At 44.1% G+C, this 19517-nt stretch overlaps 1 protein-coding gene across 3 annotated transcripts in view; it reads left to right on the top strand.

Annotated features, from left to right (window-relative positions):
* The first annotated feature begins 5264 nt into the window (after window positions 1-5264).
* The window catches only part of kcnc3b (potassium voltage-gated channel, Shaw-related subfamily, member 3b), a 53642-nt gene continuing 39389 nt past the window's right edge, over window positions 5265-19517 (top strand). For 2 of the 3 annotated variants that reach the window (XM_035915433.2, XM_006808040.3), the window contains exons 1-2: window positions 5265-5890; window positions 13209-13898. In XM_035915433.2, coding sequence (XP_035771326.1) covers window positions 5843-5890; window positions 13209-13898 — 738 coding nt within the window. In that variant the 5' untranslated portion in view covers window positions 5265-5842. The remainder of the gene's footprint in view (window positions 5891-13208; window positions 13899-19517) is intronic. The other variant, XM_006808041.3, reaches the window with a different exon arrangement.

Here is a 19517-nt window from a genome sequence, read left to right as displayed (position 1 = left end):
ATTTGCAGCCCGGGAGCTGATGCGCTCTACGCTGTACTTTATTGAAAGCACGCGCCCTTGGTCTGCAGCCTCCGGGCTCTAAATTAGGTTCTCTGTGGGTTTCTGACAGGTAGTGCGAAGGCTTCAGGTAGCACAGCAGAGGCTGGTGTGCCCTAATATGTTGACACAAGATGGTAGCATGACTTTTGTTTTTTGCATATAAATATTTTAGGTTGTAATGTAATAAAGCAGCAGTTTCCATATGCTGACAGTTCAAACTATGTAACCATGCCTTGCCCGGTGGTCACATGTCAGTATATACTACAGCAAACAAACAGCTGAATTTAAAGGAAGAAATCCATTACTGGATGTCTGGGCTTCAACTATCTAAATATTAAAGCCTTAAAAATGAAAAGCAGCGCTCTCTGTACGCTTTTACTCAGGTTTTATGGGAGGCGTCAAGTTGCATTGGATTTAATGTAACTCTTGAAGGTGTGTTGATAAAGTTTAGCACTATCCTATCTTTTAATCAATATTTCTCTCCTGGGGTGGCTGTTACATAGCTTCTATTAACTTCTGAGAACAAGATAATAGCTAACAGAAGCGAGGACCGTCTATTCAGTGATGTGATTCCAGATTTTCCACCTTTTCAATTGAAGAGTTTGCATAAATGATACATTCAGTGCCACCAGTCTAGACAAATTATCACAAACACACAGGAAATAAAGACAACCACTCCAAGATACTTTTTCTTTATTTTAAGTTAAAGAAATGCAACAGATTGTGTTTCTGTTTACTACAAAACACTGATGCGCTGGGCATCCCCAATTGCACTTTTCACCTCTGAGCAACCAGGTCCAAAACATTATTATAAAGAAAGGTCAAGATTTATGTCCAGAAAAGCAAACCACCTCTAATCATATGTATTGCATGTGTCTGAGTGTACACTGTTTAAAGCTACAGTAGTACAATAGTTCTTTTTTTCCCTTAAAAAAATCTTGAATGAAGCAGATAATTACACACTGCCCAATAAACAATAGAAACAAGTCAGCTCGAGGCGATATTAACAGCAGTGTAGGAAACACCATGATAATAAGACTGCTTTGACTCATTTCATAAATCACATTATGAGACTGGAGGCATTACTGCTGTTGCTCACACGCCACTAGTTAATAACTCTTTAAAAGGCTTCTTATAGTCTTCCCAATTACTGCACTTTGCTGCGGCTGTTGTTGACATCTGGTGCTTGGTCCCACACAGCATACAAACAGCAGCTCTGCACTGTTTGATTTGTGTGTTTTGTCTCGTTCCCTTACCAGAACCAATTGTATATCCTCGTACACCTTCCACCGAACATAAAATGCATCAAACGCCTTAAGATCGCTTCGGGAGGTTTTATTTTTCATTCTGAACATAGGAACCCCTGAGTGAGTGGACACTTTTTCAGTTAGTGGGAGACGACGTTAAAAAAGATTATTCAACTACCGGTTTGTCATCGTCATCGTATTCTGAAGACCAGCAGTCTTTTTTCTTTTATATGCATATGTGCAAACACCAGTATATACGTGTATAGGCTGTTTAGTCCTGCCCTCTTTTATTTTTTAACTACGTAAAGTGCTCAGCATCCACCTCTGCAGTAGGAACAATAACTCCTAAATAGATTACTAGAAACTGTGTTGAACCTACGAGATTGAGGGCATTTTCACAGCTTCTTTCTCAATGCAGGAAATCTTGTCTCGTCCACACGATGTATGCTCAGGTCTGCTACCTGCTTCCTTATGCATGTGCTGCGGTATGCTGCCGCCCAGAGATTGACTGCGAGTGTCTGTGATGACTAATGCTCACTCTTAGTATGGACAAAGTTGAGCATTCAGTATTTATGCAGGTTGATGAAGAAACAGTGTCAGCTACTTTCTGTGTGGCTGACTTCCTGCTCGTCTGCTCTGGCCACAAAGCGAGGCTTCACTTTGAACTAAAAGCAGAAAATGGTGCCTTGATGAGCAGTGATTGATAGTCTTGTTGTTATTGGACATAGTTGGTACATTAGGTTTTAGCTTAGCAGCTCTTTGGCTTTGGGCCATGCTAGTATTTTGGTTGGTTACATTTATGGGGACAGCCACACAGTGGTGAGGTGTGTGGCTGATGTGGGATATTGGTTCAAGGTGGGGGTGGGTTTACATGAGGGTTGTGACAGGCTGAGAGATGAGGTCAGGCAAGACTTTTAGTGGACGTGCAGATGATGCTGTAATCTATACTGAGAGTCTGGAGAGCTAGAGGTATGCAATGGAGACAATAGGAATGAAAATCAGTAGAAGCAAAACAGAACATGTGTAGACAGATGTGGCTGTGAAGGTCCAAGGACTACAAATGGTCCACTATCCAAAACAATGGACAATGCACAAGAAAGGTGAATAAAAGAGTGTGGGCAGAGTGGAGCTGGTGGAGACGAGTGTCAGGGGTGATTTGTGACAAAAGGGCAGCAGCAAGAGTAAAAGTCGAGGTTTATAAAATGGTAGTCTGACCTGCTGTGACGTATGGCACTGACAAAAAGACAGCAGAACAACCAGTGGCAGTGGTTGAAGATGTTACGATGATCACTGGGAGTGACCAGAATAGGCAAAATTAGAAATGAGTACATCAGAGGGACAGCTTGGGTTGAGCATGTTGGAGACAACGCTAGAGAAGCAAGGTTGAGATGATTTGGACACATGCAGAGGAGGGATGGTGGGTGTAGTTGAAGAAGGATGTTGAAGACGGAGCTGCCAAGCAGGAGGAAAAGAGGAAGACCACAGGGGAGGTTTGGGAATGCAGTGAAGAAGGACATGCAGAGTGTTGATGTGACAGAAGAGGACGCTAGGACAGAATAGTGGTAGATGGAGGCACGTGATCCACTGTGGCGAACCCTAAAGAGAGCAACCGAAAGAAGAAGAAGAGTCTGATGGTTGATTGTTCCTCCAGTTTGGTCCAGACTGGATTATTTCAGTCTGGACAGATTATTTCAGACAATTGATTTCACTGTAGTCAGTTCAAAATCTGCCATTGAGGCCTTTTCATTAGCACAGATTTTTGAGAATTTGCAGTAAAATGTCTTGTGAATTATATGACTTGTCAAGCTTTTATTTAATACCTACATATTGTCTAACACTACATGCAGGCATTAGAAATAGTGTGTATAACTCTTTGACACTGACTAAGTATAAATTCACAGTGATACACTGAGGAGGATAAAACTGCTCATGAAACTAAAGAAAAGTCTTAAGTGATTAAACTTAAGACTTTTCTTTAGTTTCATGAGCAGTTTTATCCTCCTCAGTGTATCACTGTGAATTTATACTTATCTAAGGCTAAATATTGTGGGCTGTGAAAGCTACTGTTTTAATTATAGCTATATAAATTCATAGGGTCTAAAAGATAGGCCCTCCCAAGTGTACCTAACAGCGGTCCTTTGTGTTCCTACTGTACTCTGACTGCTTTCCTTTGCAAACTGTAAACAAAGGATCTGTGCTTATAGTTCTTATGTAGTTCTACCACTCAGTACATTTAACACATTTAGTTTATTGTTTATTTCTCAAAGAATTCTCTGATTTCTTGTTGGATCCTCTCTTTGCCATCCCATTTTTTTTTAAAAAAATCCTGGAAACGCCCCTCCTGTCGCTTCTCTCCCTGCCTCAGGCTGTCCATGCACAGTTATGCAAGGGTAGGGAAGTCCCAAAGCAGAGCTGTGCCACCAAACTGAAATGACTGCAGATGGAATAACAATCCTCAGGCTAAATGCTAAAATGATGCATTTGGTAGATTTTTGTGCTATTTCCTGCTAAACACCAGCTTCATTACTGAGAGCATTACATAAAAATATGCAAATGTTGGCTTTTGTCCAGTAAAGCCCAATAAAGCTGCTGCTGTCTTGGCCAAAGACTCATAGTACTGCCAATACGCCAAGTGCTATAGATGGTTTTATGATAAAAAACTGTGGTGTAGAGGAGTTTGACACCTCTATAAATCATACGTTTGACTGATCTGAGACAATGCCGCAGGGCTCTTGGAGGTATAAATGAAGGCGTGTTCCCTGAGGGAGGAAAAAGCAGCTTCTAGATTTTGTGCTTAGATCTGTAAGGTTCGTAAAAGGTGACTTAATTTGAAAAATTACTTGAAAAAGGACTTAAAAGCAGCTTTGCAAGACACAAATGGCTCCTGCGTTAATCGTTTTAATTTTTCAACTTAGTGGAGAAAGAAAAAGAAAAAAAAAAAGACTCAGGCTTCCTGTTCAGAATAGCAGACTGTATTTATATTTTGATGCCCTGCCTACAGCATAAAGCCCCTTTTCCTTGCACAGACTGCATGGGATGCATGGGATAAACTATCACATTAGAGTTCAGATGTTACAGTTTTCAGTGTTTGATTCCCTAAAAAAAATCAGTAAATATCCTTTAATATCTCCCACCTTCCTTTGTCTCCTTAGCTCACTGGTTTTCTGTCTGCACTTTGCTCTTACAGGAATATTTTGTTGTCAAATGACTTTTTCTTCCTTGTAAGTTTCATGAGATGATGCAGCTCTCATTGACAGTTTCCTGCCAATAAGTGCACCATCAAGATATCCTGCTGATCTCTGTACTTTTGCAAGAAGTCGTCTCCACACACCATTAGTCTTCTTGTAAAAGCAGCAGGTAGAAAGCAGAGTCCCCCCCCCCCCCAAGATTCACCTAAAAATCATGTTGTTAATCCTGTGACACTTTGTAGAATATCACAGGCATATATAAAGGCAATATTCTCCATGCAGCTTCACTTATTTCAAGATTTTCAGATTTTTTTCTTTTAATGTATGATAGAAAAGATATGATAGAGATGAAAAAAAAAGGCAATTTTTCTGAATTTTTACTGTTTTCAGACATACTTTGTCACATAATCCACCAGCTTGTACCACATGACTGCTGATGTCAGCCAAGGCAGAGTCAAGGCTGCGAACCTGTAGACAAAATGGTGTTTGTGCGTCCGTCCAGCAGAGTGAGCATGTGTGGGCTCCAGGCTGAAGTGGGGAAGTGAAGGGGGAGAAACGGGGGGAGAGAAAAAACAGGCAGTTAAACAAATGAAAATAAATCAGCGCATTTATTCTTTTTTATAGCCTAGCGTGTATTTTTTTTTTCTCTCTCTCTCTCCTCAGCATATGTATTTATAAAGTTCAGCAGCCATATGAGAAATTAGCCTCTGTATTCACCGGGGTCCTCCCACCCCTCTGTCTTCTTCTCTAATCCGCCCACATGTATCGTCTGAGGAAAAAAATAGTGCAGAAGGTGACGCTCCTCCAAAGGAACAGAGAGAGGCACAAGAGAGGGAAAGGCAAAGAGAGCGAGGTGTCTACAGGCTGCATCTCCACTGAAACATTTGGATGGGGGAGACAGAGGAAGAGCTGAATGGTAGCTACACCCTGCGCCTGGAAGCGTAGAGACACTGTAACAAAGGCTGGCAATTATTTTTGTTTTTGGCAATAACAAAGGTGGGAGAGGGGCTCTGAAATCGAGGGGAAATAGCCAAAAGACAGATTTTTGTTTTTCAGGGGGACTTCTGCTTCATTTCATCCGAAAGACTCATCCCGTGCCATCATCAGCATGACCATAAGCTCTAAGTAACATTCGGCAATAACGCTATCAAAACAAGATTTCCAGCAACAGTCGCGCGCAATCCTATTTCTGATTTATTATAATCCTGTGGAGGAAAAAAACCCTCCACAAAAAACAGAAAAAAAACCCAAACAAACCCCAAAAACAGATCAGCTGAATGCCTGCGAGAAACTGGATACTCTGTGAAATCGTAAGAAAGAGCGATCTAACAAAGAAAACTACATTTTGATTGATCTTTTTAAAGCTTGATGTGCGTGTTTCTGCGCGCACTCGAATCGAACCAGAACCAAAAGCAAGTGAGTATTAACCGTGTCTGTGTATCTGTCTGTATTTTTATGGTGGTTTTATATTCTGCGTTTTATCCGCCTAATATCAAGAAGGTTTTTATTGGCCTGGATTTAAAAAAAGGCGAAAATACAGCCTCTAACCTGCATTCAACAAGTATCGTGTCTTTCCCACAGTATCTGCAAAATATTTCTGTATCCTGTTTCGTGTTTTAAAATCAGTACGTGGAGAAATCAGGATATGTTCTGTTCTTTTAATTATTATTTTTTTCCTTCTAGCTGCTATAAGAGAAATTCAGTCTGATTTAGTGTTGCCCACTGATATGACGCCTCAGAATTGTTCCATTTTATAATTCCTAACATCCTTCATTGCACAAATGGTGGGTGTTTCCCCATCTACACCACTAGATCAGAGCAGTTTCACGCTTCTGAGAGGAATCTGTGTGTGTGCATCTGTGTGTGTGTGTATGCATTCCTCTCTGCATCATTTTGTGTCTGTCTGCATGAGTAAATAACTCCATGTGTGTGCTGCTTTTGCGCATTTACAGGCATGCATTTGTCCTACCTGCATGTGCTTTCAGTGTGTGCGTGTTTGTGTGTTTGCTTGTGCATCGTGGCAGCACTGGGTAAGTGTCAAGGCCTGAAATGGAGGTTTGATAAAGGCACTATAGGAGTAGGGTGAGAGGGCTGACACACAAACACACAGAGGAGAAGATGCTGTGGACGATATGAAGGGTGGGGGTTACTGGAGTGGAACTACTGGAAGGTTATAGCGTCTCATCTAGGAAGTCTCGCAGGGCAGTTAAATGTCTAGACACGGTCATCTTCTTCTTCTTCCCCCTACAACCCACCACGCCACCACTTCACCTATACTCTGACAATCTGCTTCTGCCACGTTCCACTGCATTACACACAAAGTCTCTGGTTTCATAATGCCTCTTCTGCCGTCACTTATCCAGCACATGCATTCCTTTTCCTGCCAACTGGCTCCAACGTGCTCTCCTCCTAATGGGAACTCTACATCTTTTCCTCCATTTGCACTCTCTTCTTCTGCCCCCAGCATCCTGCATTATAAATCTACAGCTGGTGCTATTTTTAGATTAAGGGTAACCCAGAAAACACCCCCTTCGATTTTAGCACAAAAAAAGGAAAAAGAAAAAAAAAGGGGAAAAACTCCAGAGACGGTGGCATGCTGTCGGTTGATGTGATTGGCAGAGTAGTGATGGGGCTTGAAAAGGAGGGCGCTGCTGTTTAAGCAATGGGGGGGGGGGGGGATAATCTATTTTGAGGCAGTGATTGAATTACTGATCTGTCGTGTCCTGGGTTTAGTGTGTGTGTGTGTGTGTCCCTGCCTCTGACCCTGTCTCTTCTCCGAGACTCTGATGGTTTCTCTCGCTTCCCGTCATCCGTTATGAGAACTTTCCTCCCGTCTTTCATCTGATTTACCACCTGATTGAGCCTAGCCGGTCTTTTGCGCCCTCTTTCTTTCCACCACTTGACCTTGAGGTTCACCTCAAGATCACCTTTCATGTCATCTCTTCTCGTGCCATCTTGTTTTTATAGCTCTGCTTTAAAACTTCTCGCCCTACTCCCCACCTGCTTAGACTCCCATCTGTGACTTAACCTTGCCCTGCTTTTATGTCTAATCGCTGGATAGTTCACAGGTCAGAAATTAGTCCAGTAATACCTCTTCCCTCGTCCCATTTGTCTGTCTGGCCTCATGTACCACATCGCTGCACTGCTGGATCATAATGGTCCTAATCATGCAGGAAGGGCAGTGTCATTAATTAGGAGGAGACAGGTTTAAATTACCTAAGAGAGAGACGGGAGGTTTGGGGGATGAAGCTATCTGCTTCTGATGCAAATGCTCCAAGAAAGTTTGAATACTGAAGGATGTTCGCTCAGATTTGTCCATGTCCAAAAATAGAGTTAATTCCCGACATGACACACTATCCTGTGCCTCCCCCCCCCCCCCCCCCCCCCCTGTGCTCAGTGTTGTTTCAGAATTGTTTTGACCTCTTCTTGAAGCACCTCCTCCTCCATCACTCCTCCTTCACCCTACATGCTGTATCACCCAGATCTATCCAAAACGAAAGTCAGCCCTCATCGTTCTGTGGGCAGAAAAGATTTTAGTCATGGACACTGACTGAGCTTCGGAGCTCTATTACAGGCTTCATTGCAGCCAGTCTATTCCTGAAAATGATTTTATGTATTAATCCCCCCCCCCACACATCCCCCCCCCCCCCCCCCCACCACCACCACCACCACCACCACCACATCATTAAAACAAACGTTCCCAGGGATATGTTTCCTTTCCTGAAAAGAAAGGGAGCAGCTGCTGCTGCATGCTTCTGGCTGGGGTGATTGACCAATATGCACAAGGCTCAAGACCCCCCTTGGGGGTGCTGGTGCTGCGGTATTTGTGGATTGGTCAGCCCCTGGGAGATCTACACACTGGTGTTGCTGAGTGGAGGAGATGCCTCCGGTTGATTGGCCATTTCCTTTATGCCTCCTTAATTGATTGGCTCTTTAATTCATGTTCTGGGAATTGGCCACTAGTGAGCTTTGTCATTGTTATTATTATTTTTGATGTGTGGTGCCCGCTTACATCATATTTTTCATTAGATTAAGCTGTCTGAGAGCTGCTCAGAGCCCCGTTTTCTCTGCATACACACCCTTTTTTTCTTTTCTTTTTTTTGTTGTTGTTGCTTCCTTTGCATCCATTCATGTAATTCCTGCTATTCACATCTATTCATACTCTACCCAACCCCGTGCCACTATCCAGACACAAACACCCACACACATCTTCTGTTCTCCTGGCAGAAAGAGAGTCAGAGCATGAGGTGCAGTGACAGTGGAAAAGGGGGAGGTGGGGGGAGGACAGAGCGTGGTGTGACACCGCACTAAAAGGGGAGGTGACCGCAGTGCTTTTTTACCATGCTGCAGTGCTTCGGTTTCTCCTGCTGGGGTCTCCTCAGCACTGGGGAGTGTGCGAGAAGGGAGAGAGCGAGGGGGGACGCGGAAGGGAGGGAGGGAGGCGATATGGATGGAACAGCGTGAAGCCTTGTGGTTACATCCTTTGATGAGGTAGCTGGTGGGAAAAAAATGGCTGCACACCAGAAACACATACGTAATTTGCGCCGTCTCTCCTCTCTCCCTCGCACACACACGCGCGCATACATAAACATACATTACACACTTGCCTGCAAAGCCTTCCTCTCCCCCCACCCGAGCGGCACATTTGCCATTCAGCTCAGCTGTGTGTCTGTTTTACATCCATACACTGGTTTTCCTTCCTCTGCTCGCCCTCTTTTAATCACTCTGCTGTTTTCATGCGTTTTGCTGGTACTGCAGGACATCTCCCTCCCTCTCCTTCTACACACATGCCTTCACGTACATTCAGGTGCTATCCTGAACCACTGCAAGGTCTTCCTCTCTGTGCTTCTCCTTCTCCTCCCCCACCTGTTTTTGGCTCCTCTCTTTCATTGCCCCACCACTCTTCACTTTGTCCTATACCTTCCCTACCCCTACTTTTTTCCCTCTTCTCCTTCTCCAGCACATCTAAGTGTCTCTCATCTCTTCCCATCTCCCTCTCTGCGATTGGTAATATTTCTTTTTTTTTTTTGTTGCTTTTTCTGCCAACTGCTCGTTCTGTTCCGCATAGTCAGCACTCCTCCAAATTCCTCTCTTTCCTCCTCCTCCTCTCTCTTTCTCTCTCTCTCTAGCGTCCCCCCCCCCCCACCCCCACCCCGGTGCTGCTGCTGGTACCTCACAGTCAATGCATCCCATAATCTCGTGCTCCCTCCCCCTCTTGCTGCAGTGTTTCTGCTAATATATATTAGCGTCAGTGCAGTCTTTGTGCACGAGCATCGCGCGTGTGCTCCTCCTCTCTGAGACCCGTTCTCCATATCTATCTGCAGACGTGATCTCCTGCCCTAAAAGGTTTAGAAAAATTAAGTCGCTTTTCGGGTCCAAAATGTGTGTGCGTGTGTTTTTTCTCTCTCAGCCTTTTCATTGTAGCCAGGTGAGCATGTGTGTGTGAGTGAGTGTGAGTGTACCCCTCCCCTCACTCCCTCCCTCATTCCCCTCTCCTTCTCGCTTTCGTCCCCTCTGTATGTGTGCAGTGGTGAGGCAGTAGTAGCAGGGTGGCGCAGGACATGGTGGCCAAGGCAGGAAAAGCTGCAGGAGAAAGAAAGTAGTGATGCTGGAGGGGAGGAGAGAGGAGGCAAGGGGATTGTTCCTTCACTTTGCTCCCTCAGCACTCTCCCCCTCCTCCTCCTGCTTGCTTCTCCTTCAAATTTTATCCTCTTTCTCAAACCTTTCTCTCTTCTTTCTCTCCACCATTTTTTTAATAACCGCTGCTTTTTCACTTTCTCCATTTTGCACCTTCTGTAGCCTTACTTCCCCACTTTTAGCCCCCCCTTCCGTGTGTTTTTGTGCTGCTGCTGTCAGTGCTGAAGGTGCTGATGCTGACTCTTAAAGAGAAGTGCTTACCTCCCCTGTATTAAGCTGAACTGAAATGCAAAGCACTCACCTCACCTCTAAACTCTTTACAGGCAATCTTGTCACAATGATGGCAACATTCACTCAAGTTCAAACTTAAAGGCTTTAACAATTCCCCAAAAAAGTGTGAGAGAGAACCCAGCTGAGCCCTTTCCCACTTAACCTACACGTTCTGGTACATGAAAGAATGGTTAATGAGAATCAATAGTCCCACCATGTTTAAGTGTGAGGGAACAAAAAGGCATTTAACTGCAGTGACAGGCTTGTGGCTATCCACGTATAAAATATTCAGAAGTTCAACTATATCCCATGACTGCCTGTGAAGAACACGTCAGGACGCAATGTGTCAAAGTTAAAATGGCAACAACGCAAAAAGTTATTTAAAGGATGGAAGTTTCACAGGGAGTTCACAGAAGCTGCTTCTTAAAAAGTTCCCGAGCAGAGAGAGTGAAAGAGTGCCGCTGTCCGTGGTGCTGAAAAATAATCCATCCCACAACACAAGTGTTCTCTGCTGGAAAGCCCCACCGGACAAAGCTGACTGCGGATTAAGATCTTTTTACACTCTCCCTCTCTGACCTCATCACTCCAAACATTCTGTTTGTTGCAGATATTTCTTCAGGCTCTATTTAAAGCATCAAACTAAAAGTACTGTGGCACGATAATGCAGTGCAACTAACAAATTCACAGTTTTTTCTTTCTTTTCTGTCAAGTAAGCAGTTTGAATGCTCCTGCACCCAAAATCAAACCAAAAAACAGCAGAAAAACAAAACTGCAAAGAAGTAAGACTGCCACAGAAAAAAAAATAAAAACTTAAGGCATCTAACACTTTGATTTGTTTTCTGATCTGTGAACTTAGGATGTATTACTTTAAGTTTTTGTCTCCTGTGCACAGTTAGTGCTTAATCCATGCAGTAGCCTTGATTTTGCTGGATCTTACCTGAGTGTTGCCAAGACACAGGAAACTTTTCCATGGACAACCAAAAAGTTGATCCTTCAGACAAGAAGCCCAAAAAACAGGATTAAACTCTAACAAAGCGAAAGAGACGTTGTAAGTGGTATCCTGCATGAAAGATAGCAAAAAGTAAGAGGGGGAAGGAGAAGGAAAGGATGGAGCCGAAGGAAAGGAAGCTTACTTTGGGAAAGGAGAAAAAGAGAGGAAGAGGTGAGCGAAGTCAAAGACGAGAGAAATGGAAGAGAAGAGAGAATTAGACTAGGACTGCAGTGAGTAAATGAAAACAGGGAGGGGGGGGTAGTAGAAAGAACTGGAGAGAAAGACAGAGACGGACAGGTACACTCGAGAAGAAGAAGTGAAGCCCCGATCCCCTTCCTCCAATGAAATGTGATTCCTTTATGCGGAATGTGAGCGCAAGTGAGGAAGACAAAGTGAGGGAGAGAGTCGAACTAGGCAGAGGGTGGGGGGGAGGGAGGGCTACTAAGAGCTTGCAGGAAAGGAGGGGGAGGAGGAGAGTGGTGCATTTCCTTGACTATAAAAAAAGGGTTTTACAACATGAATGTGGTGCAGGTACGGCCTTTGCGGCTGCCATCACGTGGCTTTTCTGAAACATCGCGAGCCCCTCTGGATGGCAGAGCAGCCCGTGGGTGAACAATCCGACCTCACCTGGAGTAGAAACAGAGGGAGAGCGCGAGCAAATAACTCTGGCTTTTTACTGCAGCAGAATTCATTCACTTTTATAGAGCACTCTCCTTTGCAATTCCTCCTCCTCCTCCTGCCCCCTTACACACTCTCTTCTACCCCCTTCTTCCATTACTAGAGGAGAGACAATATTACAGTAGCTGCTCGCTGTAAATGCCCCCAGTCAGAGTGCTGCATTCACTTTGTCTCTTTTTTCCACCCCTCTCTCAAAAAATCACCCTTTCTCCCTGCTTTGTCCCCCATCATAAGGTCATTGTCTGAGCCTCGTTCTCCTGATTGTTCTGTCCTTTTTGACCCTTTGGTGGATTTAAAAAAACGAAAGAAAGAAAAATCGGATTTATGTCCTTTTCCTCTCACCTTTACTTCACTCCCCTCCTCTTATCTATCCCTGCATGCCATCACACACACACACACACACACACAGAGTACATGGGAGAGAGAAGAGAGAGCATCGGCATAACTGTGCATTGCATGGATCTCAGTGCGGTCGGAGGGGGCTGCAGCAGTGTGTGTAGCACACGCATAGGCTGATTGAGGAGATCTAACATTAGTACGGACACCGCACTCTCGGGAGGCAATTAACACACACTCACACACACACACCACCGTGTCAGAGCAGCATTCGTGAGGAAAGGCGGGGGGATAATAAGAAAGATCCCCAGTTCTCCTCTATGTTCACACATGACTCTTTGGTAAAGGAACAGGATTTCTGCATTTGTGCAGGAGGGGTGAAGCTGAGTTGAGTGGCTCAGTTATAACACTGACTTGAGCATCAACCAGATCAGTATAGAGACCCTAAAGCTACATAGCACAGTAACTCCAGACTGGGATCTTCTCATTACTCTGGTGTCAACAGTCAGCCCATATGGTTGCTGACTCATGAATGTGCTCTAAGCCACCTGTTTATTGCTCTGGCATGTTTGTGTGCTCTGGTATGCTGTGCTTAAAAAAAACAAAACAACTTTGCTACCCATCAATTCCATCCCTGCTCTCCTTGTTCCCTCTGCACCTGCACAAGGTCGTCTTCCTCCCTTCCACCGGCTGATTATCAAGTGGATGATTGCACATACAGCTGGCATTAGCGTGTGATTTTTAATGTGTATTGCAATGTTGATAATCCACATTTATTTCTCCCTTCTGCTGAAATTTTCTGCCCTTTTTTCTCTCCCGCAGACTCCTCAGACTCCTCCCTCCTCCTCCTCCCTTCGGTTTCTCTCATCCTCTCCCTCCCCCCGGTCCTCTATGCTCAGTTCGGTGTGTGTATCCTCTTTTAAAGGGCGCAAGGGTGGGAACAAGTCGTCCAACAAAGCATGTTACAGCGCAGACATGACTTGTCCGTCGGAAAGCGAGAAAATCGTGATAAACTGCGGGGGGGTGCGGCATGAGACCTACCGGAGCACCCTAAAAACGTTGCCCGGTACCCGCTTGTCGTGGCTCACCGAGCCGGACGCGTTCAGCAACTTCGACTACGACCCCAAATTAGACGAGTTCTTCTTCGACCGCCACCCGTCGGTGTTTTCCTTCATCCTCAACTATTACCGCACCGGGAAGTTGCACTGTCCCAACGATGTGTGCGGTCCCCTGTTCGAAGAGGAGCTGGCCTTCTGGGGCATCGATGAGACGGACGTGGAGGCTTGTTGCTGGATGAATTACCGGCAGCATCGGGATGCGGAGGAGGCGCTGGATAGCTTCGAGACTCCAGAACCGGACGCACCAGATGACGACCCGGCGCTGGGTGGTGCGGATGGGGACTTGAAAAGACTGTGCATGCAAGAGGACGCGAGGAAAGCGGGCTGGTGGAAAACCTGGCAACCCAGAATATGGGCACTCTTTGAAGACCCCTATTCCTCCAAATATGCCCGGGTGAGTTACCCACGTCTCTTTCAGAGGGACCAACTTATTTCTGCATAGGCTACTGTTGCATATTCTGACTAATGACATCTCAGAGTACTGCCCGAGTCATGATAAGTTTTTAAAAAAACTTTTTTTTTGTCAAGCAGAAAAATCAAGCCCTCGTAATTACGTGAAGAATTATGACTGCTGGCGTGTTATTTCCAACAGTATAGCTCGAGTTAAATGTTGGTGTATATAGACTTACTGCTATTGAATAATTAATGCTGATAGCGCAAGACAAAAATGGAAAACTATATGTCAGCTGTGTTGGTAAATGGGTATTAGACGAAGTAACAGTGAAGACTGTCAATCACATTTCCACATTTGTCTCGCTATCATGATTTCCATCGTCACATTCTCCTGCTCCAGCAGGTTTAACGCATATCTGCCTCCGAACGCAGCATCCACTGCGCCTCCTGCATCCAAACGCCTTCATTAGGTGATACCGTTTGTGATGCACGTCGCTGTGCCGTTTTTCATGTTGGTCGTATTTATTCTGGCACGACGCGGAAAGCAAGCTTTACGACGTCGAAACGTCCGTGTTGTACTGCATGTCTTTTCACACATTTGCCCTTGGTAGTGCTTCACTCTGCTGATTTTTTTCTTGTTCCAGTTGAAAGCTACATGCCTTTTACGCACGGTCCTTGTTCCTGTTACGCATAACTTACTCCTGAGCTGGGATAGCCTTTATTGTTTTCATGTAAATAGTTAATGATTTACTTGCTAAAAGCAGCTGTTTAATGGCATTTGAGCACACAGGTGTAAGAGTAACAAGTGCCCCTGACTGTGGTTTGATCTGTGGGTTTGTGAAAACAGTTACATTTGGCTTCGGGTCTCCCCCCTCTCACTTAAAGGCATATCCAGCTGTTTGATCACAGCTGCTTTGATTTTGTGTATCGAGAGTTATATTCTGATCATCCTCATCTTGCTCCCTGCTTTTGCTGCTAGTGATATTTTCAGTTTTGAAGGTGTGAAGGCGAGAAACCACTGGTGCTGTGGAATGTATGAATACTGTAGGTCCACATTCTAAACCAGACAGTCGGCAGACACCTGCAGTGGCCAGGCATTCATGCCATCATGCTGAAAATAGCTGAGTGGGGAAAATGTAATCATAAATCACTGCACACTCAGCAATACATACTACATCTACAGTTATCCACAGATGAGACTATATCTTCACTCCCCCTGTTTTCAAAACTCACACATACATTCGCACCTCTTCTGGCGCCAGGTATAGATCTGCATACCTGACTTCAGTTCCCTCCAGAGGAAGAGAAAAGTGGCGGATGGTGACTGACACATAGTCTGGGTTTAGGCCACCTGATCTGCCTCTCTGGACTTGGGATCAGGCAGGAAGTGCTTCTCTAAGAATTGCTCTCAGATTGATTTCTTGCTACTCCAACCCCGTCTACCTCCACTCCATCCCATAGAAACAACTCACCTGGGTAGTTATGTATACAGGAAGGAGACATAGTTTTGATTTACATGCAAATTTGGTCCTAGCAAAAGGAGGCGTCATTTTTGCTGTTGCCATACCTCGGATGCAAGCTACTGTAGCTCCTGTCTAGTTGCTCGAGTTATGCTCTGTATTATGCAATGTACAGTTAAACACTACATCTACAGGCAAAGACCACATGAATCATACAAAAACATTCATTCAGCATAATGGCTGCAGTTAGTGGTGTTGGCGATACTACATGGGTGTTAAGGTGCGATTAGTTGGATTCGTTTCAGTGCCTGAAACTGGCTGTATTTGTGGGCGAACGTAGCCCCAGTTTGCTGTGTAGGTCTAATATGCCAGTGCCATACGTCAAACAGCGATGTGACCCAGATCATTCCTTTTTCTATTCCAGCCTTGCTCTTTCTAAAAGTGTCCTGGTCGGTATGGCAGAACCTTTTTAATCTTGAGGGATCCGAATTACATGTGAAGAGACAGAGATGAAGAAGGGCTGAGAAACAGGGGAAAATAAAGAAAAGAAAATGAGATGCTGATGTGGAAATACAACGAGGCAGATGAGAGATAGAGAGACATAGGGAAGAAGTGGGAGATGAGAGGAAATAAAGAGAGACAGGAGGAGAGACATTACTCTAATGATTTAAAGGGGGTTTGTTTGCATGGCTGTGATGTAACGCGCCAGCAATCAATGTTTTGATCGGAGCGTTCGACACGCACGCGGGGGCTTTTTCTCAATTTCACCTTGATTGCAGGCGATCGTGTGAGGCTAGCTCGTGGATTTACCGTAGTATCACACACACACACTCATGTACAAACACACACATGCTGGTTTTCTCGGTGCTGGCTTTTCTGCTGCAGTAGACGCGGGAGGAAGGAGGGGGAGCACTGGAGAAAGAGAAAAGAGGTGGAGGGGGTGGGAGTGAGAGAGAAATGGAGAAGAGGTGAGATAGTGGAGAGACATCGAGGGAAGAGGGACTGAAGGGGAGCCTGAGAGGGGTACTGACTGGCAGGAGGGGGTGCACTGAAGAAAGAGAGGTGAAAGAGGGGTACTGAGACAAACAAGGAGGGGGTGACAATCACAGAAAGAAAGACGTTGCACGATGGGGGTGGGGACCCTTGTCTTAGCGTCTTCGATTATCTGTGAAGGCTCGAGCCATCCAATTTTCCTACCCCGACCCTTTTGCCTGCCTATTGATTGATATTTTATTGATCATCCTCTCTCGTTGCCTGTTTTTAATGCAATTCCCTCTTTCTCAATCGGCTCTTAAACTCCGGGTAAGCTCGGGCTCATTCTGCGCCACTGAACACAAACGGTTAACCCATTGACAATTTTTATGGACGTATATGTTTCTCTTTGATGAGGTGTTATACAATACAATTTGCATCTGATTTCATTATTGATCTGGGCCTGGGTGACATAGATTTTCCAGCGGAGCTAAGACAGATTTTTGATCTTGGTCTGTTTATTCCCTTTGTTGTTGATGTTTTCCTCAGCTTAGTGTTTTAAACTCAAGTCTGCTTGAACAGCAGCGATCGCAAAAGAATAAGATATAATCTACTATAATCATAGTAATGTTTTGTCAGTGTCATTAATTGTCACTCGACAGGTTGAACACATGTTAATGATGAAGACAATAACAGCTGATTCATAATTATTAGTTACCTTAAAAAATGTATGGTGTAATAACAAATTAAACAGACACTTAAAAAACACGGGACTGATGTTAAAGCCTGGATTAGGGGAGTTAATCTGAATGAATGTGACACCCAGATCAATAACACCACTTAAACATAGTTCTCTATAAGAATGTTGAACTAATTATTCTTTGTACTGTTTCAAATATTTTGCTGTGTTTAAAATAATCTATTTTTCAAACTGCTATTAACTAATGGATTACCTGTTATAATCCTGTCATACAGCACCACTGTCCCACTGGTTTTGCTGTATTTCAGTTACTTCCAGTTTCAAACCAAAAGGGCCCAGTTGCCTTTGTCAGCAGTCTTCTGACAAAACACCATTTGCCGCTCAGCATGTACAAGACGCCCCTTTGGCCCCACCAAATCTGACTTTGTGTGCCTGTATTTGAGTCTTCTTTTGGAAAGGGGGGGGGGGGGGGGGGGGGGGGGGGATTGTCCAGAGCCTACCTCTCCCTGAAGGTCATGTTTTGTGGTTCATTGTTTGCAGTTCTTTTCCACCGTGTTCAGTGCTGGAGCGCACAATGCTGTCATAAACACAAATTTGACCTGCCGCTATGCCACAGCCTGAGAACAGGTTGTCTCCGGGTAGAAAATGACAGGACTGGACAGAAAATAGACAGAAAGGATGTACTGACAGGCATTTATGTAACCTAAAGCAGATCACAAGTTTATGTTGGAGACAATACATCTGAGTTAAGACTCGGTCACCAAAAAGCTACGTATGCAAAGACAAAAAAAATAAGTGTTATAGTTGTCTAATTTGGCTCATAGACAGCAGTAGTAAAAAGGTCTTTGATAAAGGATTACATCAATTTTCAATAAAGCATGTCGCCCTCTTTTGATTTTAACTGGCAGAGGATTTATACTATATACTGGGTCACTTCTAATTTAGCAGTCTTGTGAGATTTTTTGCACCAGTTCTGTTTGCCCCAGAGCGACACAGCTCCAAATACAGAAACTCCCAATTCTGGTAGGATCTCAATGGAAACTGTGGTGAAGGTGACTGTCTATTGTTTGCAAATTCCTATGGCAAATAACAGCCAGTTCGCTGCCACAATCGGAACAACCAGCTGATCCAAGAAGAGCAAGAATAAGTAGCCAACGGCTTTTAGTGACAATAAAATGATTATTTTTTAAACCGCATTGTCATATCATCTTAGTAAGAACTCATAAATAACTAAACATAGCAGAAATTATGGAAATCTGTTTATGTTTCTGGTGCTGAAGAAAAAAAAATATCGGCCCATGTACTGGATTTCTGAATCACCGCATGTCGTATCGGTCTTCAAAATCCTGTGTTGGTGGCAGGCCCAGCCTGCAGCTGAAATCCGTTATTAAGCAACAATGGAAAAATTATTTCAAAACTCTTTCAAAATGGGAGCAGTGGGTCTCCTCTGTTCCCAAGTGCTTGCAGAGTGTTGTTAAAAGAAGAAGTGATGTAACACAGTGATAAACATCCCCCTCTCCCAACTTTTTAAGAGTTCTTGCACCATCAAAGTTTAAATGAGCATTTATTTTCATTAAACCATTTTTTCTCAGAATACTAGAGAAATACTGTCTTATTTATTCTGTTTCCATTTAGATAACATGTTTAAATACTTCTCAAATCATTACATTTTTATTTAATGTGCAGCTTTTTTGGATCCAGAGTTCAGATTCTACCTTCAGCAGTGGGAGTGATTCCCAATTACTTCCATTCAAACGCAATCCTGCTAAAAAGGCCTATTTTCCCACTTCCATTCTAGATCCCCTCCCTGTGGGCTGCATCTGAAAATAGCAAAGAACGGGAAAGGAGGCCCTAATTTCATTCTTGATCGCAAATCTATTCTTCCATTACTGGAGAGAGGATAAGACTCTGACCATTCAGCAAATAAGCAGAAAAAACTCACAATTCTCAATTTACCTAAAGCTCCAAACCTTTAAGCGCATTACCAAGTTCATTGAGATAAACAGTTTTTTCAGATCAAGTAGAGGCGTGGCTTTTATTTAACCTGCCTTTCCTGTGCTTGCACTTGGTAAATATATATTTTGTTCTGTTTCAATTTTCACTGACAAGCATCTGTACCACAGGCCTTCTCGTGTTGTGTTTGCATCGACGGAAGTCCCTGTCCCCTCCGTTCGCTGGCTTGTAACTTGAGCTCTCACTGTTGGCGATACATAACTGGATAAATGCTTGATGTTTCATAACAAGGACAGAAGCACGACCTTTGAATAAGCAGACAACACCTGAGAGGGCCAAAAAGAGCCTGATGTGACCTTTGTAGTCATATATATAGGACTGCATACATTGCAGCTGTAAGTAAGCCATCTGAATGCCTACACTTAAATCTGAGGTGTTAGAGGGAAAAAAAGAGTTGACTAAACTGAATAAATAGTACCAGTTTAACCTTTTTACCCAAGGCCATGAGTGTCAAATTCATTTTAGTTCATGGCTC

Source organism: Neolamprologus brichardi, chromosome 8 (assembly GCF_056152115.1).
Source record: "Neolamprologus brichardi isolate AB-2024 chromosome 8, ASM5615211v1, whole genome shotgun sequence".
NCBI classification, from domain to species: Eukaryota; Metazoa; Chordata; class Actinopteri; order Cichliformes; family Cichlidae; genus Neolamprologus; species Neolamprologus brichardi.
This window is presented reverse-complemented; position numbering and strand designations above follow the sequence as displayed.